We start from the raw sequence: 24,285 nt of genomic DNA, 5'->3' as shown, positions 1-24,285 counted from the left end.
CCCCCGATGCCATAATACAGCAACTCCTCAACGGACGGACGTGGGTCCAGAAGCTGCTCCCCTGCCCAGACTATTCGTTATGTTCTAACCTGACAGAAGCAAGGATCCTCCATGGTCCCTTTCCCACAGACCACGGCCTTCAATTGTTCTCACAGCCTGAGCCCACCAGCCATCACTTCCATGAAGAGTACGGGAGCTTTAGCCAAGCTACGGTTTCTAAGGAGTTGCTCCCAGGCCCCTGGGGAGTTAAATGAACTATCCCTCTACTCACGGCCCCCCCGTCTAGCTGCAGGTAGGAGGGAGCAGAGTCAGGTGGAGAGGCAGCAACCCCAAAAGGCTGCAGGGCAGCTCAAACTCTGGCCCCAAGTATCGCGGGGAAACAAAGCAGCAGCCACCAAGCGGTTGCAGCCGGGGCTTAATTTGTAACGAAAGAGGTGCCGGGGCACAAGCAATTTTTTTTTACTTTCATAACTGACATGGCAAGTCCAGAGGTGCTGGGGCTGTGAACTGCCAAACTTAAAGGTGCCAGGGATCAACCCTGCCACAAATTAAGCACTGGTTGTATCCCTGACCATCCCGGCTGACAGCCACTGATGGACCTATCCTCCATGAACTCATTGAATTCTTTTGATACTTTTGACCTTCACAATATCCTAGCAACAAATTCCACAGGTTGACCGTGCATTATGTGAAGGTGTGCTTCCTTGGGTTGGTTTTAAACCTGCTGACTGTTAATGTCATTAGGTGACCCCTGGCTCTTGTGTTACATGAAGGATAAACACTTCCCTAGTCACTTTCTCAACACCACTCATGATTTTATAGATGGTATGCCCCCCTCCAGTCATCTTTTTTTCTAAAATGAACAGTCCCTGTCTTCAAATCTCTTCTCACATGGAAGCTGTTCCATTCCCCTAAGCATTTTTGCTGCCCTTCTCTGTACCTTTTCCAATTCTAATAGATCTTTTTGGAGACGGGGCAACCAGAACTGGATGCAGTATTCAAGGTGTGGGCATACGATGAATTTATAAAGTGGCATTATCATATTCTATCCCTTTCCTAATGGCTCAGAACATTGTTAGTGTTTCTGACTGTTGTTGCCTATGGAGCAGATATTTTCAGAGAACCATCCACACCGACTCCAAGATCCCTTTCTTGCACGGTAACACTAATTTAAAACTCATCGTTTTGGATATATAATTAGGATTGTGTTTTGCAGTGTGCATTACTTTGCATTTATCAATAGTGAATGTTGTCTGCCATTTTGTTGCCTAATCACCCTGTTTCGTGAGATCCCTTTGTAACTCTTATGCAGGCAGCTTTGATCCCAACTGCCTTGACTAATTTTGTAGCATTTGCAAATTTTGCCGTCTCACTGTTCACCTCCCCCTTTCCAGGCCATTTAGGAAGATGTTGAACAGCAGAGATCCCAGTCACATGCCTTGGGGGAACCTTCCCTTCACCTCTCTCCACTGTGAAAACTGTCCATGTATTCCTATACTTTGTTTCCTATTTTTTAACCAGTTACTGATCCATGAGAGGACCTTTCCTCTTGTCCCATGATTGCACTTAATAGCCAGAAGCTGGGAATGGGTGACAGGGGATGGATCATTTGATGATTCCCTGTTCGGTTCATTCCCTCTGGGGCACGTGGCACTGTCGGCAGACAGGATACTGGGCTGGATGGACCTTTGGTTTGAGCCAGTCTGGCCGTTCTGATGTTCCTTTACGGAGGGACCCTGTCAAAGGTTTTCTGAAAGCCCAGGCACCATATCAACGCGATCACCCCATCCACTTGCTTGTTGACACCCACACAGAATCCAAATAGATTAGGATTTCCTCCCTTTACAAAAAAGGAGTTGACTCTTCCCTAACGATGCGTTCCACATGGGCTGACGATTCTGTTCTTTACTGTAGTTTCAACCCATTTGCCTGGTACTGAAGTGAGACTTCCCAGCCTGTAATTGCGAGGATGGCTCCTGTAGCCCTTTTTTTACAAAAATAGGTGTTGCGTTAGCTATCCTCCAGTTGTCTGGAGGATGATGCCCCATGCGACGCAGCTATGCTGCCAGAAAAGGGCTTCTCCCGGCATGGCAAACATTTGTGGAAGTGGTTTTCCTACATGCTGCGTCTACACCAGGGACTACGCCGTCACAGCTGTGTCAACATCGCTATGGTTGGGTAGACAGCCAGAGACTGCAACATCTCAGCGGAGGCTGAACTAAACCTGCAGCCTGCCTGCCTGGGCAGCAGCCTGAGTGCCCTGCAGACTAGATCCTGCTGCAGGGATGACAAAGTCCCTGGCCAGACAATCCTTGGCCCTCAAAGGGGGCCGCGGTGGGGGATACAGTTTATCACTTGCGTGTTAACAGAGTTAGTATGTAGTCATAACAGACAGCAGGAACCTATTCAACAGCTCCCACTTGTCACCCCCAACCCATGGGAGCAGATGCGTATTTATTGGCCTCGCTTTGTTAGACCCTTTTCCAGTTCACACAGGGCAGCTTGTACTGTGTACTGCAGAGATCTCTCTCCCCGCAGCCCCCCCACTTGCTGTTGTAGCCTTGGAAGACTGGAGATAAATATTCAAGTCCCACAGGCAAGTCTCCAAACCTCAGAGGCAGAGCACCACACCACGCTGAGGCAGCACTCCCTAGTGGTCACATGCCACACGGCTATTCCCTGAAAGTACTTTATTAAATACTTCGCAAAAAACAGAAGCCAAAAGATTGAAAATTAACCCACCCCCCCCCCCCCCACAAACCTACCCAGTTAAGAACTAAAAACTCCCCCCACCCCAGGCTTGTCAGTGCAGCCCTGATGTTCTGCCCAGGAACACTCTTCACTTCTCCCCATCCCTGCTAGCATCACACTAGGCTCCACTGCCCAAAGCAAGGCAATTGCAAAAAGAGAGGCTCCCATGTAAACTGGCAGAAAGTAGCTAACTTACTCTCTAGGGCCTATGAGTCGAATGCTGGCTTTGCAGCCTTTTGAGCATACTGCCCTCTGATGGCCTGGCCTGGTTCTGCAGAGCCACGCCAGGATGAAAAAGCTGATGCTGGGGGGGGACCAGTTACCACTATGATCAATTCCATATTGATTCGTTCATAGACTGCAGTGAACTAGTCATAAGCACACACATTCCCCCCAACCTCTCCACCTCCTGCACATAACCTTTCACCAACGCTGCAACCTCCCGGAAATCATTTCTCCTGTGCAGGATTTAAGACAAAGACACACATCCCCAAGTGCCCCACATGATTTGCCAGGTTGTCTGTCACGGTCTCCTTAGTGTAACCAGGCTTGCTAGGTTCCCAGCTCAAGGTGGATTCGTAAATGCTCCATGGATTCACCCCCCCACCCTCATGGAAGTTTATAAAACAGGGTTTTTACAAAGACAGTTGTGGTTTTTCCTTTACAGCAGAACAGTCTCCCTGTGAGGTAGAGAGTTAATTTCAGGGCTGACAGATCCTAAATTCAAGCCAGTTTGTGTGTCCTAGTTGAGGTAAAATTCAATAGTTTATGATAAGTTTTGCGATTGCCAGAAGGGCGTCAGGATTCCTCATTGCCAGAATCATCCTCATCGCCATAGCAACTGTCTGCCTCCTCCTCCATCTCATCATCCTCGTAGTAGTCGTCGTAGAAAAGGTCTGAGCCTTCGTCTGGGGCTGGAGTCTTGGTCTTCACACAATACTCTGCCAACGTGGTGGGGACCTTCACGCCATCCCGTTCAGCATCCACCTTGGTTCCCAGGACTTGCTTCCTGAAAGGGGCAAGGAGCAGATGAGAACAGGGCAGAGACACGGAGCAGTTACTCAATCAAGGTCTGAAGGCCAAGAGAGGTGCCAGCCCTGAAGGCAGAAGTCTTCCACAAAGCTGGACCTGCTTCCCTCGTTCTGTCCTGCCAATGAGCACTGATGCATGCCCACACCTCTAGGGATAAAAAGGCAGGCTGGTCTCCAGGGTCTACTCTGTCACACCTAACTCATGCCTGAGGCCCCTTGGTCATTCACTACTCTGTGTCAGCAGCTCTTGTCAGGCCTGAAATACTCACTATGCCTAACACATGGTTGTCATAATCTGCATCTAAACTGTGTCTGGTAAGATATCATTGGAAAACAAGTAGCTCACTGATCATTAAGATTCTTGCATGGTGTATGTTCATGGTTCACACAAAGAGTCATGAATACGTGCTAGAATTACGTTTGGCTCAATCTGCCTTGGATAAAGGAACGTGTATTTGTTTGTCTGACCAGCCTGGCTGTCAGGCTGAGATAATAAAGGCACATTTACATAAAGGGTAAAGCCACCAACCTGGGGAGTCTAAATCTCACATAAGTAACTGAATCAACTGATTTATAATACTTGGTACATGTTGTATACAATATTACTGTAATGTCTTATGAAAGCTAATGACACTGGCGATTAAGATCATTGTGACATCTATGAAGTAACACTATATGAGGAAATATCGATACTCAATGTTATCATGCCTTAAAATCTGACCAAAACACAAGGAGAAACAGATTCTCCCTTCCTCCACTGCCGACAGGAGGGAATAAAATAAATTAATGGAGCTATCCTATCTCCTAGAACTGGAAGGAAACTTGAAAGGTCATCGAGTCCAGCCCCCTGCCTTCACTAGCAGGACCAAGTACTGATTTTTACCCCAGATCCCTAAGTGGCCCCCTCAAGGATTGAACTCACAACCCTGGGTTTAGCAGGCCAATGCTCAAACCACCGAGCTATCCCTCCCCCCATCTACCTGTCTCTAATGAAATTAAGCAAGGTGCGACCAAAAAAATGGAAACTTAATTTACATACAAATCAGCAGAGCGATGGGAAGTCCGACATGAGGTCATCCTGAGTCTGGGGACCAGGCAGTGAGTTTGGGAAAACATAAGGAGAGAAGAAGCCATTTTGCCATCCATCACTGGACAGACACAAGGGGCCAGCCCAGAGCTCTTGTGAGCTGATAAAGTGGGTCCTTCAACCAAGGGAGATGAACGCTCTGGAAACTGAATCTAAGTGAGAAACGTGCTTAGGCGAAGACTTGCTCCGGGCCCCGCACTAAGTCAACGGGGCAGAGCAGGTCCTAGAACCCAGGTTTGCAGACAAACACAACAGAGTTTTTCTCTCTAGACCACCACTTCACACCCAGCCCAGGCCCTTTGCCATAGAGTAGGATCTGCATTGAGACCTCTGCATGCTTTGTTCTCTGCAGAAATCCACGTCTTACAGTCCCCGACCTTCCTGGTAGCCGTGAGCTTTCACGATGTTAACTAACCGGGCAGTACAGGACTACAGCAACAGTGGAACAAGAATCCCTCCTGCATTCAGTCACCCCAAAGTCTATGCGGGACCATTTAGATAAACACTCCCAAGCAAGGTAGTCTAAACAAGAAGCTCCTCCCCTCTTGTTTAAATGCAAGTTATGAGAAGGCGGAGTTCAGCTTGCCACGCACCTGATGATGTCGGTGTACTCCCGATCCTTCCCTTTGGTGTCCTTCCACTTCCTGTACATCACAGAGGCATCCACATTTGCGGGGGAGAAGGTGTTGGGCTCATTGAGCAGTGAGATCACACTCAGAAGGATAGTCCTGAAAAACAGTTAACGAGCGGTAAGAGCCAAGACAGGAGTTCGGCCCACCTGCACCCCCCAGATCTGAGAGGGGCTGGAAATCATCTTCTCATGGTGAGGAGTTTAACTGAACCCGGTCGGTTTGCAAGAGCAGCAGCCACTTACACTGCATGTCACAACAGTGACCACATCCTAACACCCACGAGCAGGCCAGACGCCATGACCTTCTTAAGCTGAAGGAGAAACTGAATGCCAATCAGAAGGCAAGCTGGTCTCTGGTGCATGAAAGACCTGAATTCCTTCGCCAGCTTACGCGGCCTTTCAACAGTGCTGACATCCAGCCTGTAAGAAACTGATTTGCCTTTGAATTTCTAAAGAAATTAAATCCAGGTATTTCCTGCAACCTCTAGGATTAGAAGGGCTTTTCCCAGCTGTTTCCTTCGGGCACCTCCTCCAGCCTCTGCATCAGATCTGCTAAGCATCTCGCATCCAATGCGTTCCCCCCTCCCTCCTCGAGGCCTTACCGTACATTCTGGGTGGGGTTCCATCGCTCAGAAGGCAGCTCCCCGCTCTGCGGGTCATCCACCGGAGGGTGGAGAATTGAAATACAGACATCGCCAGTCTGAAAGCACACAGAGGGAGAGAGAGAGTCTATTTACACAGGCGCTGATGTCCCAACTCCGGGCACTCCAAACCGCTCTACAAGGTGGTTGATTTATTGTGCCTGTTGCCCTGTTTGCTCACCCCCCTCCCCCCCTTTTGCTTCCAGGGCAGATCTGAGGAAAATGCCACCCAGTGGCTTACGAGTAACTGGGAACGGACAGCCAACCACTGTCGCCAATGCCCAGAGAAGAGCCAGGATCAGTTTAGCTGTCCTATCTTCAGCCACATCTTGGGGAGCAAATCCCAGGACAGGGACCTCAAGGCTCTCCTGGCCTCCCCTAAGCCAGCAGCTCAGGCAGATTTCAATTAGCCTGAAAGGCCTCACAGAGCAGGGAATGAGGTGTCTTGCTATGACAGATCCAGCAAAGAACCTTCCCAAGCTGAACTGTACTGAGATGTGCCTATGGGCTGAGACACTACAGATATGACGCCCTGGGGAGTCTCTTTAGGGAGAGGTTCACTCCAATCACCCCTACAGTGACGATTTAGAGCACTGATCTAAATCACACCCACTACCCACCTGCCAGCCCTTAAGAGTACCGGAGATTGCCATAGTTACTACAGGACAGGTAACGGATGGCAGTCAGTGACTTAGGAATGAGGAGTCATTTGCACAAGGGAGAGGGATAGATCAGTAGTTTGAGCATTGGCCTGCTAAACCCAGGGTTGTGAGTTCAATACTTGAGGGGGCCACTTAGGGATCTGGGGCAAAATCAGTACTTGGTCCTGCTAGTGAAGGCAGGGGGCTGGACTCAATGACCTTTCAGGGTCCCTTCCAGTTCTATGAGATAGGAATATCTCCATATCTCTCTGTCCTGGGACACTTGAAAAGAAGCCCTGCCTGCGTGGGCCGTATCCCCCAGTGCTCTGAATGAGGCGCAAGTACACACAGAGCACCGAGTACCCTAAATACTTTCTGCAGCCAGCCACATTGAGAGTCCTGCAAGTCGCTCGCTCAGTATCTCCCCATGGACCTTACAGGGCATGACCACATTCCAGCCAGGCGCTGTGGGCAAATACAGTAAACATGGAAGACTGCAAGACTGGACAGACAGACTAGTTCTGGAACGGATTCCAGGAAAGGAGATGAATTGTCTGAGCCCAGGACAAGCCTGGGCTGGCTGCTGTGTTTCCAACACAAACTGAGAAAGGTACAAGACACTTCCAGGAAAACCCAACGTATTTGCTTAAAACCGTCCTCCACTACAGGACATGTCAATACAGGCTGGTGTTTGACACCGAGGTCAACACTTCAGTGCGATCCAGAGGGCTTGGTGCCACTACAGCAATTGACTAGAAACCCAATCTGTCCTGGGGGCAGATGAGAAGACAGTCCGTGTGACGTACCTCATAGATGTTGGGGTGCCACATTTTGGTCAGGAACCGGAAGGCGGGGGGCGAATAGGGATAATCAATAGGAAACCTGAGACGAGCCTGTGAAGAAACAAAGGGTTCGTTAGTGGCAGTGGTGGGGGGTCATGGCCATGCTGATGCTTCTGGGGAAGCCCCAGCCAAGTCTGTACACAAAGCCAGATGAGGTGTGCAAGCACCCCCCCCCACTGGCACTCTGCACACAGGCAGGAGACAGACCCCTTCCCCTGCAGCTCCAACAAGAAGTGACCATCAAGCCTCATCCAGAGGGAGCACCAGTACCACTTCCCGTGCAGTAGCTAAGTCCAAAGCTCCCAGCTTCTCTTTACTACTGCTGAGTGGGGGAGGAAGCATGGTTGAGTGGTTAGAGCACAGGCACAGAAAATTAAGATTACTATTCACAGCTGAGTCATAGACTGGGACCTGGTGCAAGTCACTAACCCTCTGCCTCTTTCCCTACCTGTGAAGTGAGGATGATAGCTTCCCTAGGGGTGGAAGGCTATGACCACTGCTCATAATAAACACTTTCAGATCTTTAAGTAGACAGTGCTATGAAGGGTCAGATATAAACCAGCTCAGAAGGATTTTAGGCACTTTCAACTGTCTCGGGTGTTAACAGTCCCCTGAAATCCCTCCCGTTGGAGAAGTGGAGGTCAAGCCCTGCAGGTCTAGAGGAACAGCTCTGCATTGCTGGATGGAAGCCATGTAATCCCATACCCAAGCCTTATCCCCTAGGAAGGGGAGTGCCTTGCTACTCAGCAATACTGGCTGATGAAAGAGGCATCCCTATAGTGTTGAGGCTTCCAGGAAGATATTGACAAGAACACTGGGGGTCTGAGCTTTGGCAAAGATTCAGAGGACAGGGAGCCCTCCCAGGTGGATTTATGGCACTTTTGGGAGGGGACTTTCAAGAGATCATGGCAGTCTTGCCTCCTTATCAAACCTGCTTCCTTGTATTCCCCATCCCACCACCAAGCCTCCCCTTCCCTCTTCAGGAGACCCGGCCGAGTACCAGGTCTCTACCATTTCCCCAGAGCAGATGATTCCCTCCCAGGTGAGGGATGAGTCACTGCTCAAGAGGCCAGCCAGGTATGGGAGAAAACAAAACAAACCACGAGACTCTTGTGGCAACAGGAGGAAATACTAAGATGGTACCAGAAAATTACCCTCCTTGTCATACAGGCATTAGGGCACTGCCCGTGGATCAAATTCTTTTCTCCTCAGATCCATGGAGGGGCATCTTCAGACAGCCATGCAGCCTGGTAATTAGGTCAGGTTTGCTGGCAGTCACTATGTTTACCAGAGAGACAGAGTGAGACAAACTTTGTTCCTGTGATATAATAATAGCTCTTAAGGCAAGAACTTCAGGCTTTCTGCCTAACAAGTTCTTCAGGGTTAATTCCTTTAGAGACAGGAAATAGCTAAAATGGGTTGAGCCTCTCCCCTGTATCTAAAAAGATGGAATCCACCATCCTAGATCAAGGCAGCTCCTCAAAAACCCTGTTGAAGTCTGGATGAGAATTTGCAGCTCTGGGTCTTCTTGTTCCACACTCTGAAGTGAAACCAGATCAGCACTCAGACAAACAAACAAGAGGTCAGCAGAGCCAGGATAACAAAAACAAACAGGGCTTTTTCTTAGTTGACAGGAACACAGAAGTCTGGATTTAATGAGTTGTTTTGTTTCAAAAGAGAAATTCAGTTTGGGGCCTGGACACAGATCTAGTCAGGACTGGATAACATTTAAAGGCACACCATAAACCTAGACTCGGTCTAAAATTTTCAACTGCTATAGCTACAAGAGTTTTGTTTACCCTTTACAGAACTTCCAGAAACATTCCTCGATCAAGCACTTTGCTCTTCTAGAGCAGTTTCACGCTAGGACCTTAAAAGCTCTTTACAAAGATTAAGCCTCAGGTCAGGCAGGTAAGTTTCACCATTCTACAGATGGAACAATCAAGGCACAGACAAGTTAAATAACTTGCCAAGTTAGTGGGGCTGTGACAGAGTCAGGCATATAACTGAGGACTCCTGATCCCAGTCTTGGTCTCCAACCACATTCCTTCCCAAATGCCAGTAACAGCATAAAGGAAACAGCTGACAGTGTTATAGACCTGGTCCACACTAACCCCCCACTTCGGATTAAGGTACGCAAATTCAGCTATGTTATTAACGTAGCTGAATTCGAAGTACCTTAGTCCGAACTTACCGCGGGTCCAGACGCGGCAGGGAGGCTCCCCTGTCGATGCCGCGTACTCCTCTCGCCGAGCTGGAGTACCGGCGTCGACGGCGAGCACTTCCGGGATCAATTTATCGCGTCTAGACCAGACGCGATAAATCGATCCCAGAACATCGATTGCCTGCCGCTGGACCCGGAGGTAAGTGTAGACGTACCATAGGGTGGGGAGGAGTTTTGTTGAAAAGGATCAGCAGTTTATTCAGCAGCAGTCTTGGAGGATCAATGCAGAAGCCAAGGAGCCAGACAGGTTAGGAGCTACCATGAAATAAGATCTTAGCCTGATCCAATTCCATGAATATTGGCCCATCCTGGGACAGACATGCTGTGTCAGTCCCAGGATATTAGAGGGACCAGGTGGTATCTTTTATTGGACCAACTTCTGTTGTAAGAGGGAGAAGCTTTGAGCTTCAACAGCTTTGCTTCAGGTCTGGGAAACGTACGCAGACTGTCACAGCTACATAAAAGATGGAACGGATAGTTTAGCATAAGTTAACACATTCCAAGGGACCACTCAAAGTGAAGTGGCCCATTAACATCCCTAATAATAGGGAGAAAGGTTTCAGAGTAGCAGCCGGAGAAAGGAAGGGGGAAAGCAGCTGGGGTGGGGGGGTTGTTAGTGGTTACAGATTGTTATTCCATGTTCCTTGCATTTGCCATCTCCCCTGCCCCCATTCCCCAAAAAGGGAATTGCAGAGAGACAACAGATATGTGAAACATGATGCTGGTCTCAGACACCGCTTTACACCTGAACACAATCAGCTAAATCTCACAGGACATTCTGAAATGAAGGCTCCTGCTCCCAGTCCAATTTATTAACAAGAAATAAAGAAAACAGCCTCACTCCCACTGTGGCAGTGCGCAGACAAAAATAGCTCGAAGGACTAAAGCCAAGTGAGCAGCTAGCGCATGTCTGCACAAAACCACCACCTCACGCAGAAGCTGGTTTTGAGACCCAGCAATCTGTTCGGCCTATTGGTCAAAGCTGCAGCTAGAAGAGCTGAGGTTAAGCATTAACTGTCAGACTTCCTATGTGACTTTAAGCAACTGGCTCAACTTCTGTGCCTCAGTCCCCTGATCTGCAGAATGGGAACAGTACCTTCCTCCAGTATGGCTTAGCGGTCGGTAAGCTACCTGCAAATCTCAGCTCTTGTGGGGAATTGAAGCTTGGTGATTAATGCAAGTTGATTTAATCCCTAAGAATAGCTGGTCCCCGTTGAGAAAGACCAAGCAAAAACTGGCAGGGGTGCATACTTTAGATGCTAAAAATAAACCCCTATGAATTTTGCACATCAGTCCAGCTCTCCAGCAAACTGAGCCATTGCAATGGGGTCTTCTTGCAGGCAGTAGCAACAGGGAATCCAAGGATTAAAGCAGGCCATGGAGACAGACTTTCACTCAGCCTTCTGAGTCAGGGAAGAAATCACATGCAGGGTGGTGTGTGGGAAGCCAGCAACATCCCTGCCAAGTGCTGTACCCTTCCCTGCAGAGCCAGGGCTCCAGTCTGTTGGCACACAGACTTTCCATGCACATTAGAGCCATACAAAAAGACGTGCAGCTTCAGCGATGTCACTAGGTAACCTAGGGGTGATGCACCACCCCTGTGGGGATTTCCAGAGACAGGTAGAGGAGTGCCAGCAGTAGGCTGCACACAGCAACAGAGCATTCAGCTCTCAGAAAGGACAGCACGATCCCTGACAGATGAAATGGCAAGATTAAGGTTTAAAATGTGTTGTAACTTTCTGAAGTGCTTTACAGCCGAGTCCCTGGGGTCCTGTACGTGAGAGCTGAAAGGTAAAGCCTGTTAAGGAACAGTGCCACCTAAAAATGCTTCTGGCTCAGTAACATATTCCTGCAACACTGGATGGCATATTCTCACCTCACCCCACCTCTGTGGTCCCGGCCCCACCATCCCAACACAGCCGCCATTCAGGAAGGTAATCACAGACAAGGTTTAGGACACTTTTGTAATTCCAACCTGAACAACACAGGATGCTGTCTTACTTCACCGGGCCATTGGGTAACAGACATTAATAGATTAGTGTAAAACGCAGAGACATATGCTTTGTCACAATGGATTCAGACAGCCTTCGTTGTCCCACCCGCCCCCAAATGGGCCTGAATTTGATCCACAGTTGAAATGGCTTCCTCCTCCAGTCCCCATCACTTTTCCCTGCCAAACTCAATCCTCAGTCGCAAGTTAGATCTTGGGTCAAAGAACTCTGCACAACTGTGAGGAGGAAGGGGGGTTATTACTGGGTCTACTGTCTCTTTAAATATGTTACCATCTTGCCTTCAATCGCAGTCCTTTGTTTGACTATTCTGTTCTCCGAGACAGAGAAAGAGGGGTGAAAAGAAGGAGTTGGGACTTAGAAACAAGATTTTTTGCATAGCTTCATATTGTTCAGGCTCCCCCGTCCCCCCCTCCCCACATGGACAAGGCCGTGCAGTGAGCTCTGGTCAGAAACAGCAGAAGTTCTCGGAATAATCCCCTTTGTTGCGCTAGCAAGGATCAGAACAAAACCTTCCAGAGGCAGAGAGTTCCCAAGAAAGGGATCCTTGAAAACAACAGCACTTTGCTATGAACTGTGCATGCGGACATTAACACAAGTTCAAGGAGAAGTCCACCCCCCCATGCAGGGAGCTCAGTCTATTGTCCATGGATCAATGTATTGGATAAGAAGACAGGTATAAAGGGGAAGGCAAGAGCTGTTGAGGGGGTATGTGTAAGCATTCAGGGATTCCAAGGGGAGCCATCGTAGCCTCACAGAGAGCCTAGATAGGGCCAGGCAACTCCCAGCCCAGCCTGAAAGATGGGGCCAGGCAGGAGACTCATCTACAGTTTAGATGGCAAACCAGGTATTGCCGTCTGCCTGCCCAGGCCCAGGGAAGAGGCACCTCTCAGATTCTTGGACCCAGCTGACTCACTCCCTGGGCTCATTTCCACTCAGTCATCCCCAGGGTTGAGAGGAAGGGGAAGGAAGGAGACTGAGCAACTTCCCGGATTGCACAGACTCAATATTTACATACACACCTCCTCTATATGTCACCCAACAGACACACACAGACACCCCCAACCATATCTCCAGGGGCCTTCATTAAAACAATACCCCCACCCCCTTGCTCAGAAGAAGGACCTACACTCTATCACCAAGAAACAGCTCACTAGGCCTGAACTTCTCTTCTCCACATACAGGGCCTCAGTCCTTTGTCTCCATCTTGGCGTAGGGTATGAGGAGCTGTGACAACGCTAGGAGACCCTCACAACCCCCCCCCCCCCCCCCAGGACAACAGCAGCCCTCCACATGCCAGGCAGAGGGGAAGCAGCTCCTAGAGGATATGAAAAGGGTTTCCTCTAATGGTCTCTCCTCTACCTATGGACCAGGTGGGGAGCAGGTCCCCAAAACTACTGGGAATTAAGCCCCCTCCTGGGGGAGAAATTACCAGGAAAAGCAATCCCCACCCAAACTGGATCCCTCAGCCCCCTCCAGCTCCCAGGGCAAGTCCCTCACCTTGGAGGGAGAGCTCCCCTACCAACAGCCACCTCAATACCTCCCCCCAAAAGAACCAAAGACCCCCCCCCCCCAGCATCGCTCTCATTAGAAAAGCCCCTCAAGCTTCTCTGACATCCTTTGATGTCACCCCACTAAGGGGCAGAGGGCAGGAACCCTCTTAGTCACTGCTCACTGGGGTCCTCTCCAGCCCCACGGGCAAGGCCCATCCGCACAGGACCTACCCCAAACCCCACGGGACGAACCCCCCCCCTCCCATCATGGGACACCACCCCTAGGCCAGGCCCCTCGCCACGGGACCCCCGAATCCCCACAGGACGACCCCCCAAGACCCCCCCACAAGCCAGGCCCCACGCCACGGGACTGACCCCCCCCCACAAGCCAGGCCCCTCGCCACGGGACTGACCCCCCCCCCCACAAGCCAGGCCCCACGCCACGGGACTGACCCCCCCCCCACAAGCCAGGCCCCACGCCACGGGACTGACCCCCCCCCCACAAGCCAGGCCCCTCGCCACGGGACTGACCCCCCCCCCACAAGCCAGGCCCCTCGCCACGGGACTGACCCCCCCCCCACAAGCCAGGCCCCTCGCCACGGGACTGACCCCCCCCCCCACAAGCCAGGCCCCTCGCCACGGGACTGACCCCCCCCCCACAAGCCAGGCCCCTCGCCACGGGACTGACCCCCCCCCCCCACACAAGCCAGGCCCCTCGCCACGGGACTGACCCCCCCCCCCCACACAAGCCAGGCCCCTCGCCACGGGACTGACCCCCCCCCCCCCCACAAGCCAGGCCCCTCGCCACGGGACTGACCCCCCCCCCCCACACAAGCCAGGCCCCTCGCCACGGGACTGACCCCCCCCCCCCCCACAAGCCAGGCCCCTCGCCACGGGACTGACCCCCCCCCCCCACAAGCCAGGCCCCACGCCACGGGACTGACCCCCCCCCCCCCACAAGCCAGGCCCCTCGCCACGGGACTGACCCCCCCCCCCCACAAGCCAGGCCCCTCGCCACGGGACTGACCCCCCCCCCCCACAAGCCAGGCCCCTCGCCACGGGACTGACCCCCCCCCCCACAAGCCAGGCCCCTCGCCACGGGACTGACCCCCCCCCCCCACAAGCCAGGCCCCTCGCCACGGGACCCCCCACCCGGCCAGGCCCCTCGCCACGGGACCCCCCACCCGGCCAGGCGCCCCCCTCACCTTGAAGTACCCGCCCTCGTAGTGGGTGTTGGGGGGCCCGAAGATCGCCACCTCCCAGTTGTACAGGTCGCCCTCGTCCACCAGGGTGACCCGGAACCCCTCCACGGGCTCCTCCTGCAGCCCCTTCAGCTCCAGCAGCAGCGCCTTCTGCGAGCTGGGCACCAGCGGCCGGGCCATGCCGACAACCGAGGTAGGCCGCGGAGAAGCCGGGGACTCGCCTGAGCGCGGCGGCCGGGCGAGCGGGATGGCGCCTTCCGAACCGCTTCCTCCTGCTGCCGCCGGACTGAGCCTCTCGCGCGCGCGGGGCACGACGGGACCTGTAGTTCACTGAGTGGGGTGGGGGGAGCGACCCCGCCCACCGCGCTCGCGCCAACCTATGGGAGGCTCAGGCCCTGGGCGCGGGGGCGGGGCCGGGCGCGGAGGGACTCCAGCTCCCAGCAGCTTTTGCGAGGGAGGCGGGGGATTTGTGACTTCACGGAGGGGATACCGCCCCCTAGGGGAGGCGGGGAGACAGACGCTGGGGAGAGAGGCGTAGGGAGGGGCAGTGTGGGGATTTGGGCCCGGGAGGGGGGCAGGGAGATGGGGAATTAGAGCAAGAACAGGATGGGGGCGGGGAGGGAGAAGGGGACAGGAGCAGGGGGAGCTGTGGGGGATTTAGAGGGGCAGGGGCGGAGATGGGGTTGGGCTGGGGTTCTGTTTCCACTGGCAAGTAGGGGACAGCTGATGCGTAAACAGGAAACGCTGAAGCAATTGGCTTTGCTGAGACTGCAACAGTGCTGAACAGCTTGGCAAAACACATTAGCCCTGCACATGTTCTAGGAAAGAATCACGCTGTCTTTCCTAGTATGATTTGGCATTGGGGTGTGTTGGGATTTGAGCAGGATAATATTACGTACCTCACATGCTCCACAGCAACAAGACTGCACGTTTACTCCTGTCACAGCCACATAGGGTGACCAGATGTCCCGATTTTATAGGGACAGTCCCAATTTTGGGGTCTTTTTCTTATATAGGCTCCTATTACCCCCCCACACACACACACACCCTGTCCCGATTTTTCTCATTTGCTGTCTGGTCACCCTACATCCACAGCTGGGCAGCAGAGAACAAAGGAAAGGGGCCCTATACAGCCACTGAGTCTGCTTCCATCAGAATAGCCTACAAAGGAAATGTTCTTGAAACCTCTCAACCTCCTTGCCCAGGAAGGGAAGGCAAGGAAGCTGCTGTAAATTAGTTGGGAAGGACCTCAGCTGCCATGTGATCTGTTATACAGGAGGTCAGACTAGATGATCACAATGGTCCTTTCTCTCACCTTAGAATCTATGAATTAGCTGCTTAGAGCACAGAACCATGAACCAGGACCCCAGGTTGTATTCCCTGCTCTGCCTCACTCACTAAAGCAGGGCAAGAAAGGTGGCTTCTAATTTTGGGTGACCAAATTCTAACCTCAGGGACCTGATTGGCAGAGCTGCTGTTAGAGGTGTGGGTCCTTAGCATCTCAAAAAAATGAAGCCCTAGCATAGGTACTGGAACGAAGGCTGCTGGGGGTACTTCCTTACCCCCCTGGCTTGAAGCGGTTTCCATTAGATACAGGCTTTACAGTTTGGTTCCATGGCTCTCAGCACCTCTACTATAAAAACTGTTCCAGCCCCCCTGAGCCCTAGATGTTAAACAATGGGCAGCCCAAATTAGAGGCCTCTTTTCAAAGTCTCCTCCTCTATTTCTCCCTCTGCTGCCCCTTTCTACAAAATGGGGATGTTTCTTAAATTCACAGGGGGCTGCCAGTGCTTTGAAATCCTCATAGAAAGTGTGCTATAAAATGCAGCATTGCTGAGAGTAAAGGCTACCATGCAATTAAGAAAGATGTTTACAGCCAAACTAAAAGTTTAAACAGTTTAATGTCCTCTAAAACAAATCATTGCATTGCATGAATAATCATAGATCTAAACTCACAAATAAATAAGGTCTGGTCCAACCAGCATCGCCAGTTGAAGTAAACATCGCAAGGTGTATTAAGCCCATAAGGGAATTAGAACTTATCCTGTTTTTGCTTCATTATCAGGTGTTTAAATTCCAAACTTACTAGCAAATCTTTAATATACCACAGTTTTGCTTTATAGATGACCAGTCACGTATGATCTCTGCTTTTGAGGGTCCAGATTACAGGATGCAGTTTAGTAAATTGCAATATGATGAAACACTCAGAATAGTTTAATGCTAATATAGGGTTCTGAAATTCAGCCACTGGCCAATCAAAACTAGCCTCTGCTTTTTATGAAATCTCATTTCTTGCCAGATATTTGTCATCTTACCTATTTAATAAAATTACATCCCTTAATTAATAACACTTAAATAACACTTCAGATCCTCCAAGTGCTGCCTTTACTTGTTATGCCTCACCACAACCCTCTGAGGAAGGTATTACCCCCATTTTATAAACAGGAAAAACAGAACCTAAGTGTCTTGCCCAAAGTTACAAAATATATCCGTGGCAGAGCAGGACCGCAGCTCAGAAGTCCTTAACGCCCGGTCCTGTGCTCAGGCCACACGGGCTCATTTTTAGTTTCTAGCACTGCCCTGGAATTCCTGGGCTTCCCTGGATGTTCCCCAAGCTATAAGCAGAGGTTTACAATACCTATTGAAAATAAACAGGTTTCAGAGTAGCAGCCGTGTTAGTCTGTATCCGCAAAAAGAACAGGAGTACTTGTGGCACCTTAGAGACTAACAAATTTATTAAAGCATAAGCTTTCGTGGGCTACTGCCCACTTCTTCGGATGCAGTAGCCCACGAAAGCTTATGCTCTAATAAATTTGTTAGTCTCTAAGGTGCCACAAGTACTCCTGTTCTTTTTGTGAAAATAAACAGGCATTTTAAAAAGGGAGATTCTCAGTTGTGGATATACAAACCAGCAGATCAAATGCTACAGGTGGCTGGCATTTAAGGTGTTCAGGATGGGATTAGGAGGTGAATAGGAAATTTAAGACAAGCATTCTCTAGTCAAGTAGATCCAGAGGTCTTCAGGCAAGGACAGGAACTGGCAGGCCCACCTTGCTCCCCCTGTGGCCTACTATGGCCACCTGAAGTCCCAGGATTTGATGTTTCCCCAGAATAATCTGCTCCATTTGAAGCGCTAGCAGAACACAGGGAGTGTTGTCCCCACTGGAGAGTGTCAGTCAATGGGCTTTACTTTTGCAATGAATAGGGCTGTGGCTTTCTTTAGAAACTCTTCCCTGTTCATGGAGGAGCAAATCTTCCTCTCTAGCAATGCTTTGTCCATGGCCAAAGCCAAACAGTCTGGTCCCAGCTTGGAGCCGGCCTCCAAGTAACGGATGGGCACAGAGAAGTCGCTGGCTCCCAGAGCATCTTCCAGAGTGCCCAGGACCGCATGGCAAACCCTTTTATCCGCCACGCCAGAACCATCATCAAGTACGTCGTACAAAGTATCAGCCTTGGCCACAAACTCAAGCAGCACAACGCAGCTGAGCACCCCATAGCGGAAGACATCAAAAGGCACCGCCTCATGGTCCCGGCACTGGATCTTCGTCAGCAAAGAAGAAACAACCTCTTCGGGGGCTTCCCCATCTTGGCAGATCTTCCTGAGCAACTCACTGTAGATTCTCCCATTGACACCTGGCTTCTTCCTCCTGCCTCTGGCACTCAGGCACTCGTAAGCCATGCTGACGTTGTTGTGAAAGGCAGTCCTGCCACGACACACAATCAAATAATTTGTTAGCACCCCAGGGTTGATGCTGGTGGGGAGGGGGAAATTCCAAGTTATAGATCCACAGCTAAAGGAACTGTGACCAAAACACAACTGGGTGAAGCTTGCAACAGTCCTGTCCACCTACAGTTCTGGACACATTTTCCTGCCATGCAAGATGAATCATACTGAAGAATATTGAGCCCCACACCCACTAGCTGCCAACGCTCCATCCTCATTAATCCAGTGCTCTGGATAGCAAAGCAGGGCACACGGATTCGCTTACTCCTCAGAGTGGATGAGATGAATAGCACTTAAGCGGATCTGGGCCCAGGGGTAGTTTCCGCTCACACCTGAGTTGCAGAGCAACAGTCCCCTGCCCCACACCTGCTGTGCAAGGCTGTGGCACGAAGGACAGAATAGTCAAGGATGAGCAGGCTAAAGACACTGCAAACCCCCATGGCCCCGCTCTCTCAGCAGACTGTAGGGACTACCACCCCTGGCATGAGCAGACCCCCTCAACTAACAAGAGAGCAGGAAAAGCCCAGTATTAAAACAGCCATGAAGACTACAAGTCCCATCCTGTATTGCTTACCCGTCCAAGCGGCAGCCTCACAAAGACTACAACTCCCAGAATGCTCTACTCGCCGGGCCAGAGAAAGTTAAATCGGGCCTGGCTTGAGGCAGGCCGGGAGTTGTAGTTTCGCGTCGCACCCCCTTCACCCAGCTCACGCTCCGCACCTGTGTGAATGGTGGGCCAGGCGCACGTACCACAGGGCCCGGACGAGGCGCTGCTGCTGCCTGTGCCGGTCCGCGGCAGCACCGCCCTGGGGGCCGCTCAGCACCAGCTTTTCGAAGTAACTGGCCAGGAAGGAGACGGGCTCCTCGGGCCGGGCCTCCAGCACCTTCAGCAGCGCCTCCCGCACCATGGACGTCACCCCGGCTTGGAGCAGGAACTCGGCCTCGCTCTCCGGCTCCCGGCCTCCAACTCCCGCCCGAACCGGCTCCACGAGCCCGCTCCCAGTCGCCGGGGCCGGAGCTGAGCGCCGCTTCTCGCAGGCCGCCATCTTGATTGTGGGCAGTGTGGCCACTCTGCCGCCATCTTGACTGCGGGCTACCAATCACTTGGTAAGGAACAGTCTGTCCGCCATATTACTTGCCTTCAGCCAATCAGTGGGTGAAGAAGACCGTTGGTCGCCATCTTGCACCCAATCAACCGGCGAGGGAAGCTGGTGGCCGCCATCTTGCTCAAGTCTAAGCCAATCAGAGAACGCGCTGGGGGGGTTGCCATCTTGACTGTGGGCAATGAAGTGTGGTCGCCTCCATCTTAGTCCTGGTACCTTCAGTCCCTATGGCCCTGGGACTGCGGTGCCCCGCCCCCCTGGTGTCTACATCCGGCCACACCCCGGAAGAACCTCGGCTACCATAGTTAGTGTGGGCAAATGCCCCGCGCCTAGCAACCGGTACCCAAGGACGCTGACCTCTGACCTGGGTTTCTATATCCGGTGCCCTTTGACCTCTTTCCTCACTAAGGAAGTGGGGTGGGGGACGGGGTGTGCCTAGCCGAGCGCCAGGTAAAGGGAGGAGCTCCGTAGTGCCTCTCCTGCTCCGGGCCTGGGGGCTGCAGGTAATGCGGGTCCTGTATGGGGGGGGACCCCGGTGTTCTGGGGGAGCGGGAGCCTGCCCGTAGTATGACCCCCCCGTGCTCTGGGCGGGGGCTGGAGGTTCAAGGGTCCCCCCCCCGTTTTGGGAGTGTGTGTAACAGGCCTGGGTTCCGCCCCCTTCGGCGGGGGCTGTGGGAGAGGGGGCTGGGCTAATGGGGGGGCTGGATCCCTCTATTCATTGCGTGCCTGGGGGGCGCTGGGGGCGCCTGAGGGAGGGGAGATGTAAGGGGAGGATCCCTCCCGCCCCCTGCCATGTGGCTCGCCTAGAAGAAGCCCTTCCCCCAGGTGGGGCGCGTCACGAGGCGTGGGGGAGTCGTGGCCCTGCACCCCCTCACTTCCTGCGATTCACCGGGACTCTCAGCCAGCCAGTAAAACCGGTTTATTAGGCGACAGGAACGCAGTCCAAGCAGAGCTCGTAAGTACAGAAAACAGGACCCCACCCCCCCCCCCGGCAGTACAGCTTGGGGGTGGGGAGCCCAGACCCCGGTGCTGGGCCTCCCTCCATTTCCCCGCCTAGCTCCAAACTGAGACTCCCTCCAGCCCCTCCCCTGCCCTTTGTCTCTTTCCCGGGCCAGGAGGCCACCTGATCTCTTTGTTCTCCAGAGCCTTCAGTTGGCACCTTGTGGGGGAGGGGCCCAAGCTATCAGTTGCTAGGAGACAGGCTGACGACCATTCACCTGCCTAGGGCTCTGCAACAATCACACACCCTTATCGCACCACCTAGATACTTAAGAAATGCATAGGGGAAACTGAGGCACCCACACACTATTCAGAGAAAACATTAAGAACATTCCCACTTTGTCACAGGCTGTGCCTAGTGGGTAGAGCAAGTAAGGGAAGCAGGAGTCCTGAGTTGTTTTTCCCCGCTGTTACTGTCTGACTGACATTTCTCTTCCTCCCTTGCCCTAGGTGTATAATGGGGTAATCTGACCTATCTAACTGGTGTGGTGAGAGGGAAGGGTACTAGAGAAAGGGCAGTGTGTGGTTAATAATAAAGCACGTGCTCACACTTCCTCCTCCCTCTTGTCTGCATCCTCTTTCCCAGCTGTTCCTTTTTTCCCTCCCGCTCTCCCCTTCTTTCATGATGCCTCCCGCTTTCAAAGCGGCTTCTGTCGTTAAATCTCTAGCACTAATCACTGGAGTTTTCAACAGCCTGAAATGATGCCCCATAAGTGCCTGTGTGAGACTGGAAGGTCCTCAAGGTGGGAACCTGGCCTTCTTTCATGCTTTGTAAAGTGCAAAGCAAGCACATACAGTGTTCTATAAATCCTTGCTTTGCCAGGTGTGATCTCCAACCTCATGGAAGCAGGGAAAAGCCCTTCAAAGTCCCCAGTCAGGAGAAAGCAGAGGCGATCTCAGCGGCTCCTCAGCCGTGCGGCTGTTCCCCTGGAGTTCTACCGCTGCGACATCTGCAAGAAGGACATCAAGCACCTCTCCAACTTCCAGGAGCACCAGCGCATCCACACGGGCGAGCGGCCCTACCACTGTGAGACCTGCCAGAAGAACTTCATCCGCTGCGCTGACCTCATTAAACATCGCCTGGTCCACTCGGACAATCGGCCCCACTGCTGCGATGCCTGTGGCAAGCACTTCAAGCTGGCTGGGGACCTAGCCAAGCACAGCAAGGTCCATTCGGACGAGGCCCCCTTCAAGTGCGACGTGTGCGCCAAGCGCTTCAAGCGCACGTCCTGCCTCATCAAGCATCTCCGCATCCACACTGAGGAGAAGCCTTTCAAGTGCTCCCAGTGCAGCAAGAGGTTCAAATGGGAAGCCTCAGTCAAGGAGCATCAGCGCATCCATACAGGCGAGAGGCCTTTCAAGTGCGAGCACTGCCCCAAGAGCTTCACCCACCTCTCCACCTTCCTGCAGCACAAGAGAACTCACCAGGACCAGAAGCAGTTCCGCTGCAAATGCTGCTCCAAGTCCTTTAACCACAAATCCAACCTACTGAAGCACCAGCGCACGGTACATGGCTAGGAGCGAGCGAGTTCCCGGTTCCTGCTTCCGTGCAGCTGTGATCAGTCTAACTTGCTTAGGCTGCCCCAGTCTTGGAGTCTGCCCATTCTCTGCCGGAGGCTGGGAATGTGCTGAAACCCAGTACAGAAGCTGGGCCTTAAGGAAGGGAAGCAGAACCTTGAGTATGTGTGATAAGGAGACTGGGGTTTGGAGCAGCTCAAGTGCCATGCCAGTTAGAATGCTTCCCGTTGAATGGGAAGCTGCGGGCAGTGGCTGTGCACAGATACTGGTGCAGGAGCTGCTATCAGATGGCTGGACTCTGGTTTACAGTCTAACCAAAGGTTCCCTTGTGATCTCGCTTCTTAAACATCCTTCAGGATGGTGACACTTGTCAATTTAATCCAGGACAGAGATCTCCTGTGTTCCAAGCTCAGATCTGAGCAGAGCGCTGCTAAGCGCTGCTGCCGTCTGTCCCACAGATGCAGTCGGTCTTTCATACGCTACACTACAAACTGCAGTGGGTGTCTTTGCTTCTGCTGCCTCTGTTTAGCTCCCCTTTCCCCTCACCTTGGTTTCAGTGCTGTAGGAATATGCCTAGTGCATCTGAGGTTTGGGTGAAGGGAAAAAGGGCTGCTAGGGCCCGGCATTCCCCCTCCGGGAGGTGGCTTGTTTTTGACTGGATGCAGCCGTATGATCATTGTTCCATGCACTCTTAAGACCGATCCCAAACAGACTGGTTTGCAGGAAGCAGCTGCATAGTCTGTTTGATGGAAAGAGTGTTCCTGTGGCCACTTAGTTACCGTAAACGCTGCTTGCGGCTGCTTTAAATCACCAGCCTGTCAATGTCGTGTTTTTTATCACGCACCTACCTCAACGTGGCAGTAGCGCCTTCTGGGTGGAATTCTGTACCTTGTCCCTTAGGGGCTTTCGCTGTAATCTGATTGCCACTGTAGTTCAGTTAAGCTCATCCACTTTACTGTGTTCTGCACTGATGGGCAGACCTTGCAAGCAAAGAAGGTCCCCACTTCCAAGAATCTTTGATCTAATGCTTTATGCTCCAGGGTGTGGGTGTTGGACCTCTACTTCCTGACAGACGAAGGGTTGGGGAGCAAACTTGAGAGGGGAGGAGTGTATGTGAACCGCTGGAGATTTTCCCTCTTTTCCCACAACACACACAGGTCCCAAGGAGGGATGGCTCCAGTCCAATGACAGGGTTTAACTTGAAAGTCTTGGAGTATTTTCCCCTGGTCACTAATAAACAAGCTTATAACGTTAGTTCTACAGAACTGGGCCAGCATAACTCATTCTGCCCGCAAATCGTCAGGGACGTGAGGGCCACTCAAGGGGGTTTTAAACAGAAGCATCAAAGGAAGAAATTGCTTGATTCCTACCCGAAGCTAGAGCAAGGCGAGGGTCTGAGGTCAGCTACAACACAGCCCCACTGTGCTAGCACAGGGGCCTGACTTGTAAGCACAGATGTGCATTTAGATGCCAGAGTTAGGACTTGGTCCACTCTTCTGGAACCAAAAGCACTGCTCTGAACCAAATTGCATCAGTGCAGAGACAAAGGGGCTTTTTGGCTTCACCAAAAGGTCAGGGAAGGAAACTCCCCCATGGGAGCAGCGTACGCCCCAATTGGATTGCCCTTCCAGTGGTGTAGCCATCCCTCCATTAATCATGGTAGAAACGTGGGGTGTGACCTCTTTAAACCCTGAAGTTTGTAGCTTTGGTTTAAACAGTCTTCAGTCTGGCAGTGGGTTCCCAGAAGGCATGGGACATTTCAGCCACAGTCAGGATTGACAGAACGCTGGCCTTTCAGCTCAGCTGCTCAGGGCAACAGTGCCAGTCATAACAGTGCAGTAGTCCTAGTCCAGTTCCAAATGGATCACCCAGAGACTGCCCCACAACATGCCACGGGTTGAGTGAGCTGCCCTCTGCCTGTGAGAAGTGGAGCTGGGAGGCTGGTGGAAGCTTTCCTGCTACCTGTTCTCTGAATAAAGGTTTCATTGTCCAGCGCTGGTCACTTGAAACAGCAGCACAGCACCCATCTCTGATCAGTCTCCCTCCCAGCAGGCAGGGGTCAAAAGTCTCCTCGTATCTAAAGAAAACTTAAATGGAGCAGCTGGCAACTGGATGGTGTTGCCCTTGAGTCTGCTCTGTGACAGCAGAATGGGTAAGTGGCAGTGCCCATGAGACGTGCCTGCAGCAGGCAGGCTGTGCTTTAACAAGAAGCCTGTTACCTAACTTGAGACTTCCCTTGGTTGCGGCTTTAAAACAGCGTTTTCTGCAGGAGCCGGAGGAGGGGCCCTTTGTACGTGCAGGGATTTGTTTTGGTTTTTAAATAAAGTTGGTTTTTTTTTTTTTGCTCGTACATTCTGAACTCACAGCAACAAACCTTGGCTGCTAATAA

General features: G+C 52.1%; 3 protein-coding genes across 6 annotated transcripts; 1 reads left to right on the top strand and 2 right to left on the bottom strand.

Annotated features, from left to right (window-relative positions):
* Positions 1–2,675: 2,675 nt before the first annotated feature.
* On the bottom strand, positions 2,676–14,869 carry CDC34 (cell division cycle 34, ubiqiutin conjugating enzyme). Its single transcript, XM_005281062.5, has 5 exons — positions 14,556–14,869; positions 7,589–7,675; positions 6,103–6,200; positions 5,463–5,597; positions 2,676–3,760 (listed from the first exon to the last, which is right to left on the bottom strand). Exons 1-5 carry the CDS (start codon positions 14,730–14,732, stop codon positions 3,550–3,552), a joined length of 708 nt encoding a protein of 235 aa, XP_005281119.1. The 5' UTR covers positions 14,733–14,869; the 3' UTR covers positions 2,676–3,549.
* Positions 14,870–16,434: 1,565 nt separating this feature from the next.
* Positions 16,435–19,322, bottom strand: TPGS1 (tubulin polyglutamylase complex subunit 1). Of its 2 annotated transcripts, none has more exons than XM_042861886.2 (2): positions 18,997–19,322; positions 16,435–18,256 (listed from the first exon to the last, which is right to left on the bottom strand). In XM_042861886.2, exons 1-2 carry the CDS (start codon positions 19,320–19,322, stop codon positions 17,725–17,727), a joined length of 858 nt encoding a protein of 285 aa, XP_042717820.2. In that variant the 3' UTR covers positions 16,435–17,724. The 2 variants fall into 2 exon arrangements, with proteins under 2 accessions (XP_042717820.2, XP_005281123.2); XM_005281066.4 differs by having other exon boundaries at positions 19,027–19,322.
* On the top strand, positions 19,256–24,246 carry LOC101950340 (putative zinc finger protein 286B). Of its 3 annotated transcripts, none has more exons than XM_024105687.3 (2): positions 19,256–19,383; positions 21,202–22,037. In XM_024105687.3, exon 2 carries the CDS (start codon positions 21,219–21,221, stop codon positions 21,894–21,896), a length of 678 nt encoding a protein of 225 aa, XP_023961455.2. In that variant the 5' UTR covers positions 19,256–19,383; positions 21,202–21,218; the 3' UTR covers positions 21,897–22,037. The 3 variants fall into 3 exon arrangements, with proteins under 3 accessions (XP_023961455.2, XP_005281120.2, XP_005281121.2); XM_005281063.4 differs by lacking the exon at positions 19,256–19,383 and adding an exon at positions 19,757–19,882 and having other exon boundaries at positions 21,202–24,246; XM_005281064.4 differs by lacking the exon at positions 19,256–19,383 and adding an exon at positions 19,799–20,334 and having other exon boundaries at positions 21,202–24,246.
* Positions 24,247–24,285: the final 39 nt, after the last annotated feature.

This window comes from Chrysemys picta, chromosome 25, assembly GCF_011386835.1.
Source record: "Chrysemys picta bellii isolate R12L10 chromosome 25, ASM1138683v2, whole genome shotgun sequence".
NCBI lineage: Eukaryota > Metazoa > Chordata > Testudines > Emydidae > Chrysemys > Chrysemys picta.
The sequence above is the reverse complement of the archived record's forward strand: the minus strand, read 5'-3'. Positions and strand labels throughout refer to the sequence as shown.